The 22,125-nt window shown below is 45.9% G+C and overlaps 1 protein-coding gene across 1 annotated transcript in view; it reads right to left on the minus strand.

Annotated features, from left to right (window-relative positions):
- LOC137624225 (uncharacterized) overlaps positions 1-22,125 on the minus strand; it is a 185,376-nt gene that overhangs the window by 105,593 nt on the left and 57,658 nt on the right. The window contains exon 4 of the mRNA XM_068354726.1: positions 1,294-1,387. Coding sequence (XP_068210827.1) covers positions 1,294-1,387 — 94 coding nt within the window. The remainder of the gene's footprint in view (positions 1-1,293; positions 1,388-22,125) is intronic.

Below are 22,125 nucleotides of genomic sequence, written 5' to 3' on the forward strand. Positions count from 1 at the left end.
ATGTGGTCAAGTGTGATCGCGAAGGATTATGGCCAAAATCCGTCTACGATAGGAACGATCCTGAAGCAAAAGGAAGCTATCAAGACAGCAACACATTTTAAGGACCTAACTGTTTTCTCCAACATGAAGAGATGGAGAGACTGGTGCTTGTCCGGATTAAGGACAAGGAAATGGCTGGAGACGCTATCACCAAAGCGATAATCAGCCAGAAGGTCAGCGCCATTTTCAGTGATTTTGTGCATGCTCAGGCCGAAGCCAACACTGGAGAAGGAACATTGAAGCAGGAACCCCCAGAGTTCAAGGCTTTTCGGGGGTGGTTTGAAAAATTTAGGAGACGCTCTGGCGTTCATATGGTGGTGCGTCACGGGGAGGCTGCAAGCTCGGACAGGAAAGCGGCCGAAGCCTTTGTTAAGACGTTCGACGAGTTGACTGTCCAGGAAGACTACAGTCCCCAGCAAGTATTTCAGTTGGTGATGAGGTAAGATGTGAGGAACCCTACATCTCTGAGCTGGTAGTGTTATGGGGGGTTTAAGCAATGCCTCATGTAGAGAATGTCCCCATTGGCTAGAGAGTGGTGTGATATCATACGGTAACAAAAAGACTAAAATAGCTCTTACTTCTTCTTCTTCTTTGTCTATATCTTTTCCCAATTCTATGTGGGGTCACTATGTGGGGTCGATGTTTCTGGTCAGCTTTCTCCATCTACCTCTGTCCCACACCTAATCACCCGTTAATCCCTTAGATCAAAGGTAAAGTTAGCCAAAACAACTATGGTCAGTGAGCAAAATAGCTCTTACACAATCAAAAATAAAGGTTAGAATCCCAAAGACTTCATTGGTTGGCTGAAGAAAGGAAGAGGGGCTAATATAATGGAGAGGAGGAGATTTTTTAGTGAAAATTCCTTAGTGTGAACAGTGATATACAACCATGCGCTATAGTCTTTTGTAGGATATACGAGTTGTATGAATAATCTTAACCACCCTATGATTTATATTTGTAAATGACATCTCTGGACATCACCGTCTGTATCTCAAGGCATGTTTTTGACGTATAATGACGTCATCGTAGCGAAGGGTTTAAGGACTTGTGAAATCCACTGAGTGAACTTCATTTATTTTTTGGGGGGAAAACTTTTAGAATACAAAGGTACAAAGTATTATTGTATATGGATTTACAGTGCTGGTCCATAATCTAACATGAATTTCCATTAAGTTTATTCATAATGATTGAAATAACTTAATAAAACCAATACTTAGAAACAATAAATATATTAATTATAAAAGATATACTTACATATGTGTTCTCTATGCCTTTCAGCTGGAATTTATAGAGCGAATTTGCTAAAATAACTACCCGACGGAAATTGTTACCTTTCTTGATGTCACTCCTGGAAGTGATGAACAGCATTAAACAGCGTATAATGTTCTTGGTTTTCATAGTTAATGTATTCAAGTGACATTTAACATAAGTATATACAGTAGTTAGTAGAATAAGCCAATTAGTTAATGCAAAAGATGAAAAATTATACAGTACAGCACAAAATTCAATAAATTTATCCACCAAACACATAAGTAACTTATTCCAAGTTCACTTGTAATTTGCATTTTTCTTGACAATGCAAACCTGAGTCCTTTAAGCAAAAGTATTTATATCTACTTGCAGGTTAACAGGTAAGCACTGCCCACTCGATAGTCAGCTAGGACACTCACTTTTGACCTTAGGCCTGGAACTTACAGTGTGGTTGGGGGGAAAGTACAACTACAGGACTTAGGTTTGTATACAGAACTGTAATTAGGTAAAATACAAATTACTTTAAAAACTTGAAAACTGCTGTGGCACCCTAGCAGTACCAGCCGAACTCGGTTGAGTCCCTTGTCAGGCTGGGAGGAACACAGAGAGGATATGTCCCCTTTTTTTCATTTCTTTGATGTTGGCTACCCCCAAAATTGGGGAAGTGCCTTGGTATATGTATGTATGTAGAATAAAAATCATCATCATTATTACTACTATTATCATTTCCTAAGCGAAAACCCTAGTAGGAAAAGCAGGATGCTATACGCCCAAGGGCCCCAACAGGGAAAATAGCCCAGTGAGGAAAGGATATACGGAAATAAACTACAAGAGATGTTTAAGAATAATAACAATGTTAAAATGTTATTTTCTTTAGTAAAATAAATTTTTGAATATACTTACCCGATGATCATGTAGCTGTCAACTCTGTTGCCCGACAGAAATCTACGGTCGGGATACGCCAGCGATCGCTATACAGGTGGGGGTGTACACAACAGCGCCATCTGTGAGCAGGTACTCAAGTACTTCTTGTCAACAAGAACTCAATTTTCTCCTCGGTCCACTGGTTCTCTATGGGGAGGAAGGGCGGGTCCTTAAATTCATGATCATCGGGTAAGTATATTCAAAAATTTATTTTACTAAAGAAAATAACATTCTTCAATATTAATCTTACCCGATGATCATGTAGCTGATTCACACCCAGGGTGGTGGGTGGAGACCAGCATACATGTTAACAAAGAAGCTAAGTATCCCGTATCTTATTTTAGCCGTTATTCAAAATAACAAACATAAAATAAATAAGTACCTGGTAAGGAAGTCGACTTGAACCATTACTCTGCCTTTTTAAGTACGTCTTCCTTACTGAGCCTAGCGATCCTCTTAGGATGCTGAGCGACTCCTAGGTGCTGAAGTATTAAGGGCTGCAACCCATACTAAAGGACCTCATCACAACCTCTAATCTAGGCGCTTCTCAAGAAAGAATTTGACCACCCGCCAAATCAACCAGGATGCGGAAGGCTTCTTAGCCTTCCGGACAACCCAGAAATATTTCAAGAGAAAGATTAAAAAGGTTCTGGAATTAGGGAATTGTAGTGGTGGAGCCCCCACCACTACTGCACTCGTTGCTACGAATGGTCCCAGAGTGTAGCAGTTCTCGTAAAGAGACTGGACATTCTTAAGATAAAAGACGCGAACACTGATTAGCTTTTCCAAAAGGTTGCGTCGAAAATATTTTGCAGAGATCTATTTTATTAAAAGGTCACGGAAGTTGTGATAGCTCTAACTTCGTGTGTCCTTACCTTCAGCCAAGCTTGGTCTTCCTCATTCAGAAGGGAATGAGCTTCTCGTATTAACAGTCTGAAAATAATAGGATAAAGAATTCTCTGACATAGGCAAAGATGAATTCTTAACTGAACACCATAAAGCTTCAGACGGGCCTCATAAAGGTTTTTAAAAAAGAACTTAAGAGCTCTACAGGACATAATACTCTTTCTAGTTCCTTTCCAACCATATCGATAAGTTTGGAATAACGAACGATATTGGTCAAGGCCGAGAAGGCAGCTCGTGTTTGGCTAGAAAACCAAGATGTAGAACATGTAGCCGTTTCGGATGAAAATCCGATGTTCTTGCTGAAGGCATGAATCTCACTGACTCTTTTAGCTGGTAAAGCATATCAGGAAAAGAGTCTTTAAGGTGAGATCTTTCAGGGAGGCTGATTGAAGTGGTTCGAACCTGTCTAACATAAGGAATCTTAGAACCACGTCTAAATTCCAACCAGGTGTAACCAAACGACGCTCCTTCGTGGTCTCAAAAGACTTAAGGAGGTCCTGTAGATCTTTATTGTTAAAAAGATCTAAGCCTCTGTGACGGAAGACTGATGCCAACAAGCTTCTGTAACCCTTGAAAGTGGGAGCTGAAAGAGATCGCTCTTTTCTCAGATATAAGAGGAAGTCAGCTATTTGAGTTATAGAGGTACTGGTCGAGGATACGGATACTGACTTGCACCAGTTTAGGAAGATTCCCAACTTCGATTGGTAGACTCTAAGGGTGGATGTTCTCCTTGCTCTAACAATCGCTCTGGTTGCCTCCTTCGAAAAACCTCTAGTTCTCGAGAGTCTTTCGATACTCTGAAGGCAGTGAGACGAAGAGTGTGGAGGCCTTGGAGTACCTTCTTACGCGTGGCAGACGTAGCAGGTCCACCCTTAGGGGAAGAGTTCTGGGAACGTCTACTAGCCATCGAAGTACCTCGGTAAGTTATTCTCTCGCGGGCCAGAGGGAAGCAACTAGTGTCAACTTTGTCCCAACGTGAGAGGCGAACTTCTGCAGTACCTTGTTGACAAACTAGAACGGAGGGAATGCATATAGATCTAGATGAGACTAATCTAGTAGAAAGGCATCTAAAAGAACCACTGCTGGGTCTGTTGAGAGCCTCTTGGACATCGAGGTTGCGAAGAGATCCATGGTTGGATGGCCCCAAGTGACCCAAAGTCTCTTGCATACATCTCTGTGGAGGGTCCAATATGTTGGAATTATTGTCCCTTCCTACTGAGACAAACTGCTAAGACATTCAAGTTGCCTTGGAAGAAATTTGTTACTAGTGAAAAGTCAAGACCTGTTGAACAGGAGAGGAGGTCACTAGCGAACTCGCACCATGTCAGAGAGTAGGTCCCTCCTTGCTAGGAGATGAACATCAAAGCAGGGAGTTGTCCGTGTTGACCTCCATTACTTTGTCTTGAAGGAGAGACCTGAAGCTTTTCCAGGTCAGACTTACTGCCAGAAGCTTCTTGCAGTTAAAATGCATTGTCCTTTGACGCGAGTTCCATAATCCCGAGCATTCCCTACCGCCTAAGGTCGCACCCCAGCCTACGTCCGATGCGTCTGAGAAGAGAACGTGGTTGGGAGTCTGAACAGTCAGGGGAAGACCCTATAAAAGGTTGATAAAGTCCTTTCCTCAGGTTAGACCAGACTTATCTTCCGGAAACCGGGATCGAGACCGCTTGTAGCGTCTTGTCCTTTTCCAGTGAAGAGCTAGATGAAACCGAAGAGGACGGAGGTGTAGTCTTCCAAGTGACACCAAATGCACCACGGATGACAGTGTCCTAACCAGACTCATCCACAGCCTGACAGGGCCGTATTCCTTCTTCAGCATCTTCTGGATGGATAGCAGGGCTGGGGATTGATCTTCTCGTTCAGCCATGTCCTCATCAGAGGGTTCCTCATCCGAAACTGATGAGGAAACGGCAACGGAGTGGGCAACGTCTGACTCGCTGAATCCGGTCGCACTGGTGGATGCGTGACGGAGCCGGACACAAGATCATGGTACTGCTGCACAGTCTGTGAACTGTCAACCATGGGGAAGCGAGGAAGTACAGCGACAACCCGAAACTGTCTAGACTGTCTGGGTAGTACAGACAACTCCTTATCGGGTTGCTGAGGTTGCCGCACTGCGTCACAACAAGTCACCTCTGCTGGTTGTTGAACGTCTTCCCAGTGACACACTGACTCCGTAAAAAATCCTCTATCAAGGACTAAGCTTGGACTGCATGTCTTGCAACAAAGCCCAAGGTCTATGGGAGCAGGTGTGGCAACAGACGGGGTTAGCGACTGAAGCGGAACCATTTACCCTCCCTGGAAGCATGTTATGCTTAAATAAAAGTCCATAGGAGGCTAAGCAGCTTAAGGCTCCTCTCCAAATGACAGAGTCCTCAAGGGAATATCAGAAGGAGGGAGAACAGCACTTTCTCATCTACAGGAACCATATCCGAGAAAAGCTAGGTTCTCTCAGTGAGGGTTTCACTGGTGCAAAAGCAGCAGACCAGAAGGCAACGTTATGAAACTGCTTGACAGTCTGTGAACTGTCAAAAACTGAACTGTCAACCACAACAGGAGCGTGAGGACATACAGCACTGGTGTATAAGTAGCAGACCAGAAGGCAACGTCATGTAACTGTATGACAGTTTGTGAGTTGGCAACAACCAAAGTTGTGTGGGGAAGCCTCAACTCCTGACTGACTAGTTTGCTGCTGGCGAGTGGCGGTAACCACAGTGTGTTGCGGAGGCTGACACACCGTGTCAAAACACGGCAGCTTGTGGTAGCTTACGCACGGCAACGGAGTGCTCTGTGTGTGGGAGTCATCATACATCTGGCAGGGTTGACTTGTGCATGGGTGGAGGAGCTCTCACAACAAGAGAGTGAGAGCAGGAAGCCATGCCGGGCGCACAACCGTGGGAGGTGTAGGCCCACGGGTGCATCGTCAACCTTCTCCGCAGTCGGAGTGTGGGAGCTAGCAACAACAAAAGCAGAGTGCTGGAGCGTGGGAGGGGCTGCGGTGGGTTGAGGAGCATGCGGTATGGTATGCGGAGCATGCTGTAAGGTATGCGGCTCATGCTGCATGGTATGCGGAGCATGCTGTAAGGTATGCAGAGCATGCTGCATGGTATGCGGAGCATGCTGTAAGGTATGCAGAGCATGCTGCATGGGCTGCGGAGAAAGCCGCATAGTGCTGGAACCCGGCAGCTCTACAGAACCTTCCCACTGCTGATGCGGTAGCTCACGCATGTTAGCAGATGGTGCAGCAAGAACATGCGTCTGGCAGGGTGGACTGCGCATCGGTGGTGGAGCTCTCACAGGTGGAGGGTGGGAGCAGGCAGCCGCAGTATCTGCTGAGCGCACAACCTCGGCGGGTTGTAGGTTAACAGGTGCATTGTCAACCTTCCAGCATGATACTCCTGCATGAAGGAGCAAGCTGAGACTGATAGTCTGCAGCATGGACCACTAGGGTCTATGAAAGACAACAACAAACGGAGCTACTGTCCGTTGTGACTGAGGGTCTAAAACCGCTGGTGCGGCAACAGACGGAGTTACTGCCTGTTGCGGTACCACCTTGCCTCTCTTGGGAGGTGTGCAGTTGTCGTACTGCAGCAAGTCCGAACTGACCCAGTGGCTACACCTAGGCCGTTGGACTTGCGCGGAAGGGACCGACTTGCACTTAAAAGCTGCAAGATTTGGTCCATGGTTTCTGCGAGAAACCTCTTCCGCAGACGAGGAATAAATGGGCTCTCTCGTCTTTGTGTGGGTGGGGTGATCACGTCGGCAACGTGTGTAGATACACCCGAAACCACGGAGGGAAACGTCTGTTCGTTGATCAAGGCCTGTGGAACCCATAAGTCCTTCGACATTACTTCTCCCCTGGGCTTGGGAGCTTGTAAGAGGTATCGGACTAGGTGAACAACTGGCACGAACAGACGAACCCTCGAACGCAACACTGTAACACTTTGCGCATATCACTTTATCACTTTTGATTTTCTGTTTGCACTTATTTCACTGAACTCGAAACTTTAAGTGGTTTGTACCTGAAACACGCAATCCTATCCTTCATTAAAAGGTAGTAATTGCGAAAACAGTATTACAATGTAACAGAAAAACATAATGAAAGATAAAGAATTCAGTGGCTGGAAAAGAGACTAAACACTAGATCAAATAAACTACGTTTAAAATCTCTCACCGCATAAAGCCTGGGAACAAGAATAAAACTCTAGAAACGTTTTACCTTCTTCCCCTATAGCGACTAGGGAGAAGAGCAAAAAACGAGAACAACGTTACCCGTTGAACGAAACGTTTATCCTCCTCTCTCTCCCTCCGTCTCTATCTCTCTCTCTCTCTCTCTTGACTTAGAACCTGAGAGATGAGCCCAATTATATATATCGTTAAAACATATTATTTGTTAAAGGAAAAAAACCGAAAGGTTTCCCAAATAAAAAGTTCCTTTATTAGAATTAAAACCATTTAAGCTAAGAAAGAATGAACGAAACGCTAGAATCGGTTTACTCTTACTGCAACGTGAAACCGTGAAATACTCTCTCTCTATCGTAACGATAGAGCGCAAGTTGAACGTTCTGAACGTCAACAACTGCGGAGACTAAACAAAACGTTAGTTCAACTTTGAAAACAGTACGAGACTATCAAAGAAATTCTTTCAAAAACATTAAAATTAAAATAGCATAAATTCTTAACAGGAAAAACGATATGACGGGCTCAATGTTAATTAACTTCGGTTCCAAGTAAGGACCGCCTACTATTAGGAAAGGTCGCATATAAACAAACATAAAAATTAATTTTTATAAGTTTATAATAAATGGAAGTTAATCGAAGAGGCCTATAAATGGCGGAGAGATATAAAATAAATCTATAACTTTGTTAAGCAAAATTACCAAAAACCTAAACACACTTCCGTCTAAGGGAAGGGTGGGTATAAAAAGTGAAAGAGAGTCTATACTCTCTTCGACACCAACACTTCCGTCTAAGGGAAGGGTCGGCCATTTTAAAAGTGAAAGAGAGTCCATACTCTCTTCGTCACCATAATTAAATCAAATTAATTCAAAAAGCTTGCTAAGCTAATGATAAAGCTTCCTGAATAGCGAAGGCTAAACTCTAGAGCAAATACATCACCAAATCGTGAACAATAACTCCAGAATCAACAGCGTATCCAAGTAGGTCTAGCCGGTGGCACGACAGAGGAAAAATTGAGTTCTTGTTGACAAGAAGTACTTGAGTACCTGCTCACAGATGGCGCTGTTGTGTACACCCCCACCTGTATAGCGATCGCTGGCGTATCCCGACCGTAGATTTCTGTCGGGCAACAGAGTTGACAGCTACATGATCATCGGGTAAGATTAATATTGAAAAATAAATTTTTCATATATAAACTATAAAAACTTCAAAATAACAATGGGAAGAGAAATAAAATAGAACAACGTACCCAAATGTACTCTCAAGCAAGAGAACTCTAACCCAAGACAGTGGAAGACCATGGTACAGAGGCTATGACACTACCCAAGACTAGAGAATAATGGTTTGATTTTGGATTGTCCTTCTCCTAGAAGAGCTGCTTACCATAGGAAAAGTCTCTCTTCTACCCTTCCCATGAGGAAAGCCACTGAACAATTATACTGCAGTAGTTAACCTCACCAGTGAAGAAGATTGTTTTTTAATCTCAGTGTTGTCAAGTGTATGAGGAAAGAGAAAAATGTGTAAAGAATAGGCAAGACTATTCTGTGTATATGTAGGCAAAAGGAGAAATGAGCCGTAACCAGAGAAAGAAAGGGATCCAATATAGTATTGTCATGCAGTCAAAGGACCCAAAAACTCTCTAGCAGTAGTATCTCAACAGGTCGATGATGCCCAGGCCAATCTACTACCTACTATCCTTCAATACAAATTTCATCCTTATGAGGGAGGAAGTTCTTATGAACCAGAATTTGGCTGGTTGAACTTTTCCCAAAATGTATGGACATATCACTGGCATCGGGTTAGGCCCACACCAAGTGGAATTGGTAATCGTGCACAAGAGAACTTATATCCTCTTACCGGATAAGTTGTCTGAATGTATACTCATTACGAGAAATGGGTTTGCACATACAGTACTCTTTTCATCCTACCCCTCACATGAGAGGATCAGGGAGATTTTTCTTAACAAATTCTGTCTGAAACAAAAAAAAAATTGCTTGGTTATGAAAACTGGTATTGTAAATCTGTCAACTTGAACTTTTAATAATTCCCACTGCAAATAGACTCAAGGAGAGCAACTCGGCCAAATTGACACATGTTATTTTGGGATACTTTAAACCCTAATTGTTTATTTCTAGACTGATTTTTTTTTATATAAAAAGCATTTGAAAAATAAGTCTATAAATAAAAATTTTGAGAGAAATTTTCATAGCATATTGATTCTTTATAAACTACAGTATATCCTTTTATCAATGTATAGAAAATATTTTCAACTGTGATAATTTTTCATATAGAAGTTTTTTGTTTTTTTTTTAAAGTTATTTACCAGATTTAGGCTATAAAATTCCCTATCTTTTCCTGTTTAGATGACAAAAATTAGTCAATAATAAAAAAGTATCATAGTAGTCTTTCTCCGAAAATTTCCTATTTTGAGAAATTGGACTTCAAGAAAAATTCTATTTGTAAAGAGATTGAATAGACTTTACTATATATAAGTATGGACTTTTAGGTTTAATTTTCCTCCCCACTGTGGATCATAGGGCCATAATAATTATATTTTAGATTGGTAAACCTCTTCACTCAAATCCAAAAATATCACTCCTCAAGCACACAAATATAAGCTACATGTACCAAATGCTCACACATGAAAAAAGATTGGCAAGCATAATATATTTTCATGTGTATTTTCTGGTCAAATTTTAAATTTTTGGCCTATTCAGTTATCGTCTCTGACACTTTATGCATCTTTCAGCATAATAATAACACAAAAATTGTAAATATGTGTACAAATAGACAAATAACTAAGAGGAACATAAATGCAGTAAATGTTTATTTATGAATATGACATATAAGAAAAAAAAAGATAATCTATTCCTTAGATCATCATAGAAAATAGTGGAGTTACTGTATATGGGATACCAGGATAAACACATTCCCAGCAATTGTTCTAGAAAAGTAAATAAATAAATAACCAGGTAAAAAAAAAAAAAATTGTGTGCGGGACTGGACGCTCTTTCATACATATATAAAAAGGACTTTTTAGCAATAAAACATTGTTTTTATTAAAATTGTCCATTTGAAACATGAAATAGACATTCTCATAGCAAAAAGGTCAAAACTCTGAATTTCCTAAATTCCAAGCTATAGGTTGAAAAAAATGACTACTTTTAATGTTTGCTAGTTATAAATGTTCTCTACAGTTTCCTGAAAAATGTTATTTTCATTAGTAAAATAAATTTTTGAATATACTTACCCGATAATCATGTAGCTGTCAACTCCGTTGCCCGACAGAAATCTACGGACGGGATACGCCAGCGATCGCTATACAAGAGGGGGGTGTACTCACCAGCGCCATCTGTGGTCAGGTACTGCAGTACTTCTTGTCAACACCACCTCAATTTTTCCTCGGTCCACTGGTTCTCTATGGGGAGGAAGGGTGGGTCAATTAAATCATGATTATCGGGTAAGTATATTCAAAAATTTATTTTACTAATGAAAATAACATTTTTCAATATTAATCTTACCCGATAATCATGTAGCTGATTCACACCCAGGGGGGTGGGTGAAAACCAGTGTACATGTTAATCAAGAAGCTAAGTATCCCGTATTTCATATTATCAGTTATTCAAAATAACAAATGAAATTATAAGTACCTGGTAAGGAAGTCGACTTGAACCATTACTCTGCCTTTAATAAGTACGTCTTCCTTACTGAGCGCAGCCGTCCTCTTAGGAGGCTGAACAACTCTAAGGTGCTGAAGTATAAAGGGCTGCAACCCATACTAAAGGACCTCAACACAACCTCTAACCTAGGCGCTTCTCAAGAAAGAATTGACCACCCGCCAAATCAACAAGGATGCGGAAGGCTTCTTAGCCCACCGTAACAACCCAAAACAACAATAAAAGCATTCAAGAGAAAGGTTAAAAAAGGTTATGGGATTAAGGGAATGTAGTGGTTGAGCCCTCACCTACTACTGCACTCGCTGCTACGAATGGTCCCAGGGTGTAGCAGTTCTCGTAAAGAGACTAGACATCTTTGAGATAGAATGATGCAAACACTGACTTGCTCCTCCAATAGGTTGCATCCATAATACTCTGCAGAGAACGGTTCTGTTTGAAGGCCACTGAAGTAGCCACAGCTCTCACTTCGTGTGTCCTTACCTTCAGCAAAGCAAGGTCTTCATCCTTCATGTGAGAATGAGCTTCTCTAATCAGAAGCCTTATGTAATAAGAAACTGCGTTCTTGGACATAGGCATCGAAGGTTTCTTAATGGCACACCATAAGGCCTCTGATTGCCCTCGTATAGGCTTTGACCTTTTAAGATAGTACTTTAGAGCTCTGACAGGGCAAAGAACTCTCTCTAGTTCGTTACCCACCATGGTGGAAAGGCTAGGAATTTCGAACGATCTAGGCCAAGGACGTGAAGGAAGTTCATTTTTTGCCAAAAAACCGAGCTGTAAGGAACATGTAGCTGTTTCAGATGTGAATCCTATGTTCCTGCTGAAGGCGTGAACCTCACTAACTCTTTTGGCTGTTGCAAGGCAGACGAGGAAAAGAGTTTTGAGAGTAAGGTCTTTGAAAGAGGCTGACTGGAGAGGTTCAAATCTAGGTGACATAAGGAACCTTAGGACTACGTCTAGATTCCAGCCTGGAGTGGACAAGCGACGTTCTTTAGAGGTCTCAAAAGACCTAAGGATGTCCTGTAGATCTTTGTTGGAGGAAAGATCCAAGCCTCTGTGGCGGAAAACTGCTGCCAACATACTTCTGTACCCCTTGATCGTAGGAGCCGAAAGAGATCTAACATTCCTAAGATGTAACAGGAAGTCAGCAACTTGGGTTACAGAGGTACTGGTAGAGGAAACTGCATTGGCTCTGCACCAGCTTCGGAAGACTTCCCACTTGGATTGATAGACTCTGCGAGTGGATATCCTCCTTGCTCTGGCTGCCTCCTTCGAAAAGCCTCTAGCTCTAGAGAGTCTTTCGATAGTCTGAAGGCAGTCAGACGAAGAGCGTGGAGGCTTGGGTGTACCTTGTTTACGTGAGGTTGACGTAGAAGGTCCACTCTTAGAGGGATAGTCCTGGGAACGTCGACCAGCCATTGCAGTACCTCTGTGAACCATTCTCTTGCAGGCCAAAGGGGAGCAACCAGCGTCAGCCGTGTCCCTTCGTGAGAGACGAACTTCTGAAGAACCCTGTTGATGATCTTGAACGGCGGGAATGCATACAGGTCGAGGTGGGACCAATCCAGCAGAAAAGCATCCACGTGAACTGCTGCCGGGTCTGGGATCGGGGAACAGTACAATGGGAGCCTCTTGGTCATCGAGGTAGCGAACAGATCTATCGTTGGCTGACCCCACAAGGCCCAAAGCCTGTTGCACACGTTCTTGTGAAGGGTCCATTCTGTGGGGATGACTTGACCCTTCCTGCTGAGGCGATCTGCCGAGACATTCATATTGCCCTGAATGAATCTCGTTACCAGCGTGAGCTTTCGACTTCTTGACCAAATGAGGAGGTCCCTTGCTATCTCGAACAGCTTCCTCGAATGAGTCCCTCCCTGCTTGGAGATGTACGCCAAGGCTGTGGTGTTGTCGGAGTTCACCTCCACCACCTTGTTTAGCAGGAGGGACTTGAAGTTCATTAAGGCCAGATGTACTGCCAACAACTCCTTGCAATTGATGTGAAGCGTTTCCTGTTCCTTGTTCCATGTCCCCGAGCATTCCTGTCCGTCCAAGGTCGCGCCCCAGCCCGAGTCTGATGCGTCCGAGTAGAGATGAAGATCGGGGGTCTGAACAGCTAAAGAGAGACCCTCCTTGAGAAGGATGTTGCTCTTCCACCACATTAGAGTAGTCCTCATCTCTTTGGTAACAGGAATAGAGACCGCCTCGAGCGTCATATCCTTGTCCCAGTGAGCTGCTAGATGGTACTGAAGGGGGCGGAGGTGGAGTCTCCCTAACTCGGTGAACAGGGCTAACGATGACAGAGTCCCTGTTAGACTCATCCACTGTCTCACCGAGCATCTGTTCTTCTTCAGCATGCTCAGGATGCACTCTAGGGCTTGGTTGATTCTTGGGGCCGACGGAAAAGCCCGAAAAGCCTGACTCTGAATCTCCATTCCCAGGTAAACGATGGTTTGGGAAGGAACAAGCTGGGACTTCTCTAAATTGACCAATAGACCCAGTTCCTTGGTCAAATCCAAAGTCCATCTGAGACTCTCCAGACAGCGACGACTTGTGGGGGCTCTTAAAAGCCAGTCGTCTAAATAAAGGGAGGCTCTGATGTCCGCCAAGTGGAGGAATTTCGCAATATTCCTCATCAGTCGTGTAAACACCAGAGGTGCCGTGCTTAGGCCAAAACACAGGGCTTGGAATTGGTACACAACCTCTCCAAAGACGAATCTCAGAAAAGGTTGGGAGTCTGGATGGATGGGAACGTGAAAGTAGGCGTCTTTCAGATCCAACGAGACCATCCAGTCCTCCTGCCTGACCGCTGCTAGGACCGACTTCGTCGTTTCCATAGTGAACGTCTGCTTGGTGACATAAGCATTGAGCGCACTGACGTCCAGCACCGGTCTCCAACCTCCTGTCTTCTTGGCCACCACGAAGAGACGGTTGTAAAAGCCCGGGGATTGATGATCCCGGACTATCACCACTGCCTCCTTCTGTAACAGGAGCGACACCTCTTGATGTAACGCTAGCCTCTTGTCCTTTTCCTTGTAGTTGGGAGAGAGGTTGATGGGAGAAGTGGTCAGAGGGGGATTGCGGCAGAACGGAATTCTGTAACCCTCCCTTAGCCACTTGACAGACTGAGCGTCTGCACCTCTTCTTTCCCAGGCTTGCCAGAAGGTCTTGAGTCTGGCTCCTACAGCTGTCTGGAGAGGAGGAGAGTCAATGCTTGCTTTTCGTGGACTTGGCACCTTTCTTGGACCTGCCCCTGTGACCGTCTGGGCGGGTACTTCCTCGGCTGGGGGCTCTGCCACGAAAGGGCGGAATAAATCTGGTAGCAGGTGTATCAGCCACTGGGGTGCGGTAAGTTCTCGGTACTGAAGGTACAACCTTAGCCTTACGTGCTGAAGAGGCCACGAGGTCATGCGTATCCTTCTGTATAAGAGCCGCAGCCATCTCTTTGATTAGATCCTCAGGAAACAGGAACTTGGAGAGAGGAGCAAACAGTAACTGTGACCTCTGGCAAGAGGTGATACCAGTAGAAAGGAAGGAGCAAAGTTGTTCCCTTTTCTTGAGGACTCCCGAGACAAAAATAGAAGCAAGTTCGCCAGAACCATCGCGAATTGCTTTGTCCATACAGGACATGATCAGCATGGCCGAGTCTTTGTCAGAAGGGGCAGTCTTCTTGCTCAAGGCCCCCAGGCACCAGTCGAGGAAATTAAAAATTTCAAAGGCGCGAAAGACTCCCTTCAAGAAGTGGTCCAGATCAGAAAAGGTCCAGCAGACCTTAGAGCGTCTCATAGCCGACCTACGGGGAGAGTCAACCAAACTTGAGAAGTCAGCCTGGGCAGAGGCAGGGATCGCCAAGCCTGGTTCCTCTCTCGTGGCATACCAGACGCCCGACTTAGAAGTCAGCATAGGAGGAGGAAACATAAAAGACGTCCTTCCCAGTTGCTGCTTGGACTGCAACCAATCCCCTAAAATTCTCAAAGCTCTCTTTGATGATCTAGCGAAGACAAGCTTAGTGTAGGCAGACTTAATAGGCTGCATGCCTAGAGAAAACTCGGATGGAGGAGAACGAGGGGTAGCAGAAACAAAGTGTTCAGGGTATAACTCTCTGAACAGCGTCAGGACCTTACGAAAGTCAATGGAGGGTGGCAACGACTTGGGTTCCTCCACATCAGAAGAAGGATCATCCAGGTGAGCAGCTTCATCCTCAGAAACCTCATCACCTGAGGGTTGAGAAGCGAGAGGTAACGATAAAGCGGTATGCTGAATGGTTGAATCCTGAAGAACGGGTGCATGCGCACTTGCGGATTCATCATCAAGTCTCTGCTGAAGAGGATGAGGGCTGGTAATGACAAAGTCATGAGGCTGGGATGAAGGAGGTTCTGCGGGGGTCTGAGGAGCAAGTGAAGTGAGAAGCGAATGCTGGAAGGCATGAGGCTCATGCTGCATAGACTGCGGTTCATGTTGAATGGGAAGAGGCTCATGCTGCGAAGAATGCGGTTGCTGCATGCGTTGAGGTGGCTGCCTCATAGCATGAGGTTCCTGCCTCAAGAGTTGCGCCTGCCTCAAGGGTTGAGGAGGTGGCTACGGAGAGAGAGGCTCTTGCCTCAAGAGTTGAGGTTCTTGCCTCAAGAGTTGAGGTTCTTGCCTCAAGAGTTGAGGTGCTTGCCTCGAGAGTTGAGGTTCTCGCCTCAAGAGTTGAGGTTCTTGCCTCAAGAGTTGAGGTGGCTGCCGCAAGAGTTGAGGTTGCTGCCTCAAGGATGGTGGAGGTTGCCGCAACGCAAGAGGTTGCTGCCTCGAGGATGGAGGAGGTTGTCGCAACGCATGAGGCTCCTGCCTCAAGGGTAGAGGAGGTTGCTGCAAAGCATAAGGCTCCTGCCTCAAGTGTTGAGGAGGTTGCCGCATAGCAAGAGGCTCCTGCCTCAAGGAAAGTGGAGGTTGCTGCACAGCGCTGGTATCTGGCAACTCCCAATGCGGCAGCTCACGCATGGAGGCAGGTTGAGGAACCTCAACATCATACGTCTGGCAGGGTGGACTGCGCAGAGGTGGAGGAGCGCTCGCAGGAGGAGGTGTGCTAACCTTCTCTGCCTGAAACTCCTGCATCAACACCGCAAGCTGCGACTGCATAGTCTGCAGCATAGCCAACTTGGGATCAACAGAAGTTGGGGCAGAGGCCTGTTGAGGCATCGCTTTACCTCTCTTAGGAGGCGTGCAGCCATCAGATGACTGCGGCGAGTCCGAACTAGCCCAGTGGCTACATCTGGGCTGTTGGACTCGCTCGGTCTGGACCCTACGCTTAAGAGGCCTTGAGACCTGGGTCCAGCGTTTCCTCCCGGAAACTTCTTCCGCAGACGAGGAAATTAAGGGCTCAATCGTCTGAGAGTGGAAGTGACGATCTCTATAAGATACGCCCGCAACCACTGAAGATACTACTGTGCGCCGATCAAGGCCTGCCGAACCCTTTTGCCCTTCGACATTGCTTCTCCCCTGGGCTTGGGAGCTTGCAAGAGGTCCCGGACTGGGAGGACGACTGGCACGCACAGAAGTATCCTCATGCGCAACACTGACACTGACACTAGGCACAGCACTAGCACTACCACTTCCCACTGCACTTTTCACTTTAAGTTCCTTGACATCTGCCAAGAGAAATTTGTGGTCACTCACTACAGACTCCACCTTATCACCTAAAGCCTGAATGGCACGTAACACATCCGACATATCAGGCTGAGCACTAGTAATAGGTTCGGGGGTCACCACTACAGGGGAAGGAAAAGGTTGAGGATCATGGGGGGAGGAATAAACCAAAGAGCGAGAAGAACTCCTCCTAACTCTCTCCCTCTCTAACTTAGCCGTATACTTGAGGAATTCATTAAAATCGAATTCCGAAAGCCCGGCACATTCCTCACATCGATCTTCCAACTGACAGGATTTTCCCCTACAGTCGGAACAAACGGTGTGAGGATCAACCGAGGCCTTCGGAAGACGCCTATTACAAGTCCTAACACTACATCGTCTTTGTCTAGGAGCTTGAGAATGGTCGGACATCTTGAATTAGAGAACAGTCAAGGGGGGTTTCCAAATTAAAGCAAAGATCGTTATACCATTAATCAAAATCAATCCAAAAGCTATCTAAGCTAAGGGAAAAGCTTCCTGTATAGCGAAAGCTAAATTTCAGAGCAATACTTCACCAAAACCGTGAACAAAGACTCCAAAATCAAGAGCGTATCCATGTAGGTCTTGCCGGCGGCACGACAGAGGAAAAATTGAGGTGGTGTTGACAAGAAGTACTGCAGTACCTGACCACAGATGGCGCTGGTGAGTACACCCCCCTCTTGTATAGCGATCGCTGGCGTATCCCGTCCGTAGATTTCTGTCGGGCAACGGAGTTGACAGCTACATGATTATCGGGTAAGATTAATATTGAAAAATGTTATTTTCATTAGTAAAATAAATTTTTGAATATACTTACCCGATGATGATGTAGCTGTCAACTCCGTTGCCCGACAGAAATCTACGGTCGGGATACGCCAGCGATCGCTATCCAGGTGGGGGTGTACTTCAACAGCGCCATCTGTGATCAGGTACTCAAGTACTTCTTGTCAACAAGAACTCAATTTTCTCCTCGGTCCACTGGTTCTCTATGGGGAGGAAGGGCGGGTTCTTTAATTCATGATCATCGGGTAAGTATATTCAAAAATTTATTTTACTAATGAAAATAACATTTTTCAATATTAATCTTACCCGATGATCATGTAGCTGATTCACACCCAGGGTGGTGGGTGGAGACCAGCATACATGTTAACAAAGAAGCTAAGTATCCCGTATTTCATTTTATTAGTTATTCAAAATAACATAAAATAAATAAGTACCTGGTAAGGAAGTCGACTTGAACCATTACTCTGCCTTTATTAAGTACGTCTTCCTTACTGAGCGTAGCGGTCCTCTTAGGATGCTGAACGACTCTTAGGTGCTGAAGTATAAAGGGCTGCAACCCATACTAAAGGACCTCATCACAACCTCTAACCTAGGCGCTTCTCAAGAAAGAATTGACCACCCGCCAAATCAACAAGGATGCGGAAGGCTTCTTAGCCGACCGTACAACCCAAAAACAACAATAAAAAGTATTCAAGAGAAAGGTTAAAAAGGTTATGGGATTATGGGAATGTAGTGGCTGAGCCCTCACCTACTACTGCACTCGCTGCTACGAATGGTCCCAGGGTGTAGCAGTTCTCGTAAAGAGACTGGACATCTTTGAGATAGAATGATGCGAACACTGACTTGCTTCTCCAATAGGTTGCATCCATAACACTCTGCAGAGAACGGTTCTGTTTGAAGGCCACTGAAGTAGCCACAGCTCTCACTTCATGTGTCCTTACCTTCAGCAAAGCAAGGTCTTCTTCCTTCAGATGAGAATGTGCTTCTCTAATCAGAAGCCTGATGTAGTAAGAAACTGCGTTCTTAGACATTGGTAGAGAAGGCTTCTTGATAGCACACCATAAGGCTTCTGATTGTCCTCGTAAAGGTTTTGACCTTCTTAGATAGTACCTAAGAGCTCTAACTGGGCAAAGTACTCTCTCCAGTTCGTTCCCCACCAAGTTGGACAGGCTTGGGATCTCGAACGACTTAGGCCAAGGACGTGAAGGAAGCTCGTTTTTAGCCAAAAAACCGAGCTGCAAGGAACATGTAGCCGTTTCAGATGTGAAACCTATGTTCCTGCTGAAGGCGTGGATCTCACTTACTCTTTTAGCTGTTGCCAAGCACACGAGGAAAAGAGTTTTTAATGTGAGGTCCTTAAAAGAGGCTGATTGGAGAGGTTCAAATCTTGATGACATAAGGAACCTTAGGACCACGTCTAGATTCCTGCCTGGAGTGGACAACCGACGTACCTTTGAGGTCTCAAAAGACCTAAGGAGGTCCTGTAGATCTTTGTTGGTGGAAAGATCCAAGCCTCTGTGGCGGAAAACCGCTGCCAACATACTTCTGTAACCCTTGATCGTAAGAGCTGAAAGGGATCTTACGTTCCTTAGATGTAACAGGAAGTCAGCAATCTGGGTTACAGTGGTACTGGTTGAGGAAACTGCATTGGCCTTGCACCAGCTTCGGAAGACTTCCCATTTAGACTGATAGACTCTGAGAGTGGATGTCCTCCTTGCTCTAGCAATCGCTCTGGCTGCCTCCTTCGAAAAGCCTCTAGCTCTTGAGAGTCTTTCGATAGTCTGAAGGCAGTCAGACGAAGAGCGTGGAGGTTTGGGTGTACCTTCTTTACGTGAGGTTGACGTAGAAGGTCCACTCTTAGAGGAAGAGTCCTGGGAACGTCGACCAGCCATTGCAGTACCTCTGTGAACCATTCTCTCGCGGGCCAGAGGGGAGCAACCAACGTCAGCCGTGTCCCTTTGTGAGAGGCGAACTTCTGAAGTACCCTGTTGACAATCTTGAACGGCGGGAATGCATACAGGTCGAGATGGGACCAATCCAGCAGAAAAGCATCCACGTGAACTGCTGCTGGGTCTGGAATCGGAGAACAATACAACGGGAGCCTCTTGGTCATCGAGGTAGCGAACAGATCTATGGTTGGCTGACCCCACAGGGCCCAAAGTCTGCTGCAAACATTCTTGTGAAGGGTCCACTCTGTGGGGATGACCTGACCCTTCCGGCTGAGGCGATCTGCCATGACATTCATATCACCCTGAATGAACCTCGTTACCAGCGTGAGGTTTCGATCTTTTGACCAGATGAGGAGGTCCCTTGCGATCTCGAACAACTTCCTCGAATGAGTCCCTCCCTGCTTGGAGATGTAAGCCAAGGCTGTGGTGTTGTCGGAGTTCACCTCCACCACCTTGTTTAGCTGGAGGGACTTGAAGTTTATCAAAGCCAGATGAACCGCCAACAACTCCTTGCAATTGATGTGAAGTGTCCTTTGCTCCTGATTCCATGTTCCCGAGCATTCCTGTCCGTCCAATGTCGCACCCCAGCCCGTGTCTGATGCGTCCGAGAAGAGACGGTGGTCGGGGGTCTGAACAGCCAAAGGTAGACCTTCCTTGAGAAGAATGCTGTTCTTCCACCACGTTAGAGTAGACCTCATCTCTTCGGAAACAGGAACTGAGACCGTCTCTAGCGTCATGTCCTTTATCCAGTGAGCAGCTAGATGATACTGAAGGGGGCGGAGGTGGAGTCTCCCTAACTCGATGAACAGGGCTAGTGATGATAGTGTCCCTGTTAGACTCATCCACTGCCTGACTGAGCATCGGTTCCTTCTCAGCATGCTCTGGATGCATTCTAGGGCTTGGTTGATCCTTGGGGCCGACGGAAAAGCCCGAAAAGCTCGACTCTGAATCTCCATACCCAGGTAAACAATGGTCTGGGATGGGACGAGCTGGGACTTCTCTAAATTGACCAGGAGGCCCAGTTCCTTGGTCAGATCCATAGTCCATCTGAGATTCTCCAGACAGCGACGACTTGTGGGAGCTCTTAAAAGCCAGTCGTCTAAATAGAGGGAGGCTCTGATGTCTGCCAAGTGAAGAAATTTCGCAATATTCCTCATCAGTCTGGTAAACACAAGAGGTGCCGTGCTTAGGCCAAAGCACAGGGCTTGGAACTGGTACACAACCTTTCCAAAGACGAATCTCAGGAAAGGTTGGGAGTCTGGATGGATGGGGACGTGAAAGTATGCGTCTTTCAGGTCTAACGAGACCATCCAGTCCTCCTGCCTGACCGCTGCTAGGACCGACTACGTCGTCTCCATCGTGAACGTCTGCTTGGTGACAAAAGCATTGAGAGCACTGACGTCCAGCACCGGTATCCAACCTCCTGTCTTCTTGGCTACCAGGAAGAGACGGTTGTAAAAGCCCGGGGATTGATGATCCCGGACTATGACCACTGCTTCCTTTTGTAGCAAGAGCGACACCTCTTGTTGCAACGCTAGCCTCTTGTCCTTCTCCTTGTAGTTGGGAGAGAGGTTGATGGGAGATGTAGCTAGAGGGGGATTGCGGCAGAACGGAATTCTGTATCCCTCCCTTAGCCACTTCACAGACTGAGCGTCTGCACCTCTGCTCTCCCAAGCTTGCCAGAAGGTCTTGAGTCTGGCTCCTACTGCTGTCTGGAGAGGAAGGCAGTCAAAACTTGCCTTTTGCGGACTTGGAACCCTTCTTGGACTTGCCACGGTGACTGTCTGCACGGGTACCTCCTCTGCTGGAGGTTCTGCCACGAAAGGGCGGGATGAACCTAGAAGCAGGTGTATCAACTGCTGCAGGGCGGAAGGGTCTAGGCACGGAAGGTAAGGTTTTAGCCTTACGTGCAGAAGAAGCCATCAGATCATGAGTGTCCTTCTGGATAAGTGAGGCAGCCATCCCCTTAATCAACTCCTCCGGAAACAGACACTTGGAGAGAGGAGCAAACAACAACTCTGACTTCTGGCAAGGAGTGATACCAGCAGATAAGAAGGAGCAAAGATGTTCTCTCTTCTTGAGGACTCCTGATACATATGAAGCCGCAAGTTCACCAGACCCATCCCGAATTGCCTTGTCCATGCTAGACATGATCAGCATGGCCGAGTCCTTATCTGAAGGGGAAGTCTTCCTGCTTAAGGCTCCCAAACACCAATCGAGGAAGTTGAATATCTCGAAGGCACGAAAGACTCCCTTCAACAGATGATCAAGATCTGAAAAGGACCAGCAGATCTTCGAACGTCTCATAGCCAACCTGCGGGGAGAGTCAACCAGACTTGAGAAGTCGGCCTGGTCAGAGGCAGGAACCCCCAAGCCAGGTTCCTCTCCCGTGGCATACCAGACGCTCGACTTAGAAGCAAGCTTGGGAGGAGGAAACACAAAAGAGGTCCTTCCCAGTTGCTTCTTGGAATGCAACCAGTCCCCCATAACCCTCAAAGCTCTCCTAGATGATCTGGCGAGAACAAGCTTGGTGAAGGCAGGCGCAGCAGACTGCATGCCCAGAGCAAACTCGGAGGGAGGAGAACGAGGGGTTGCAGACACAAAATGTTCAGGATACAAGTCCCTGAACAAAGCAAGGACCTTGCGAAAGTCTAAGGAAGGTGGCGAAGACTTGTGTCCTTCAACATCAGAGTGAGGTTCATCCAGATGAGCAGCTTCATCATCCGATACATCATCATCCGAAAGTTGAGTTGTGAGTGGCAAAGGCAGAGCAG

This window comes from Palaemon carinicauda, chromosome 31 (assembly GCF_036898095.1).
Source record: "Palaemon carinicauda isolate YSFRI2023 chromosome 31, ASM3689809v2, whole genome shotgun sequence".
In the NCBI taxonomy this organism is placed as follows: domain Eukaryota; kingdom Metazoa; phylum Arthropoda; class Malacostraca; order Decapoda; family Palaemonidae; genus Palaemon; species Palaemon carinicauda.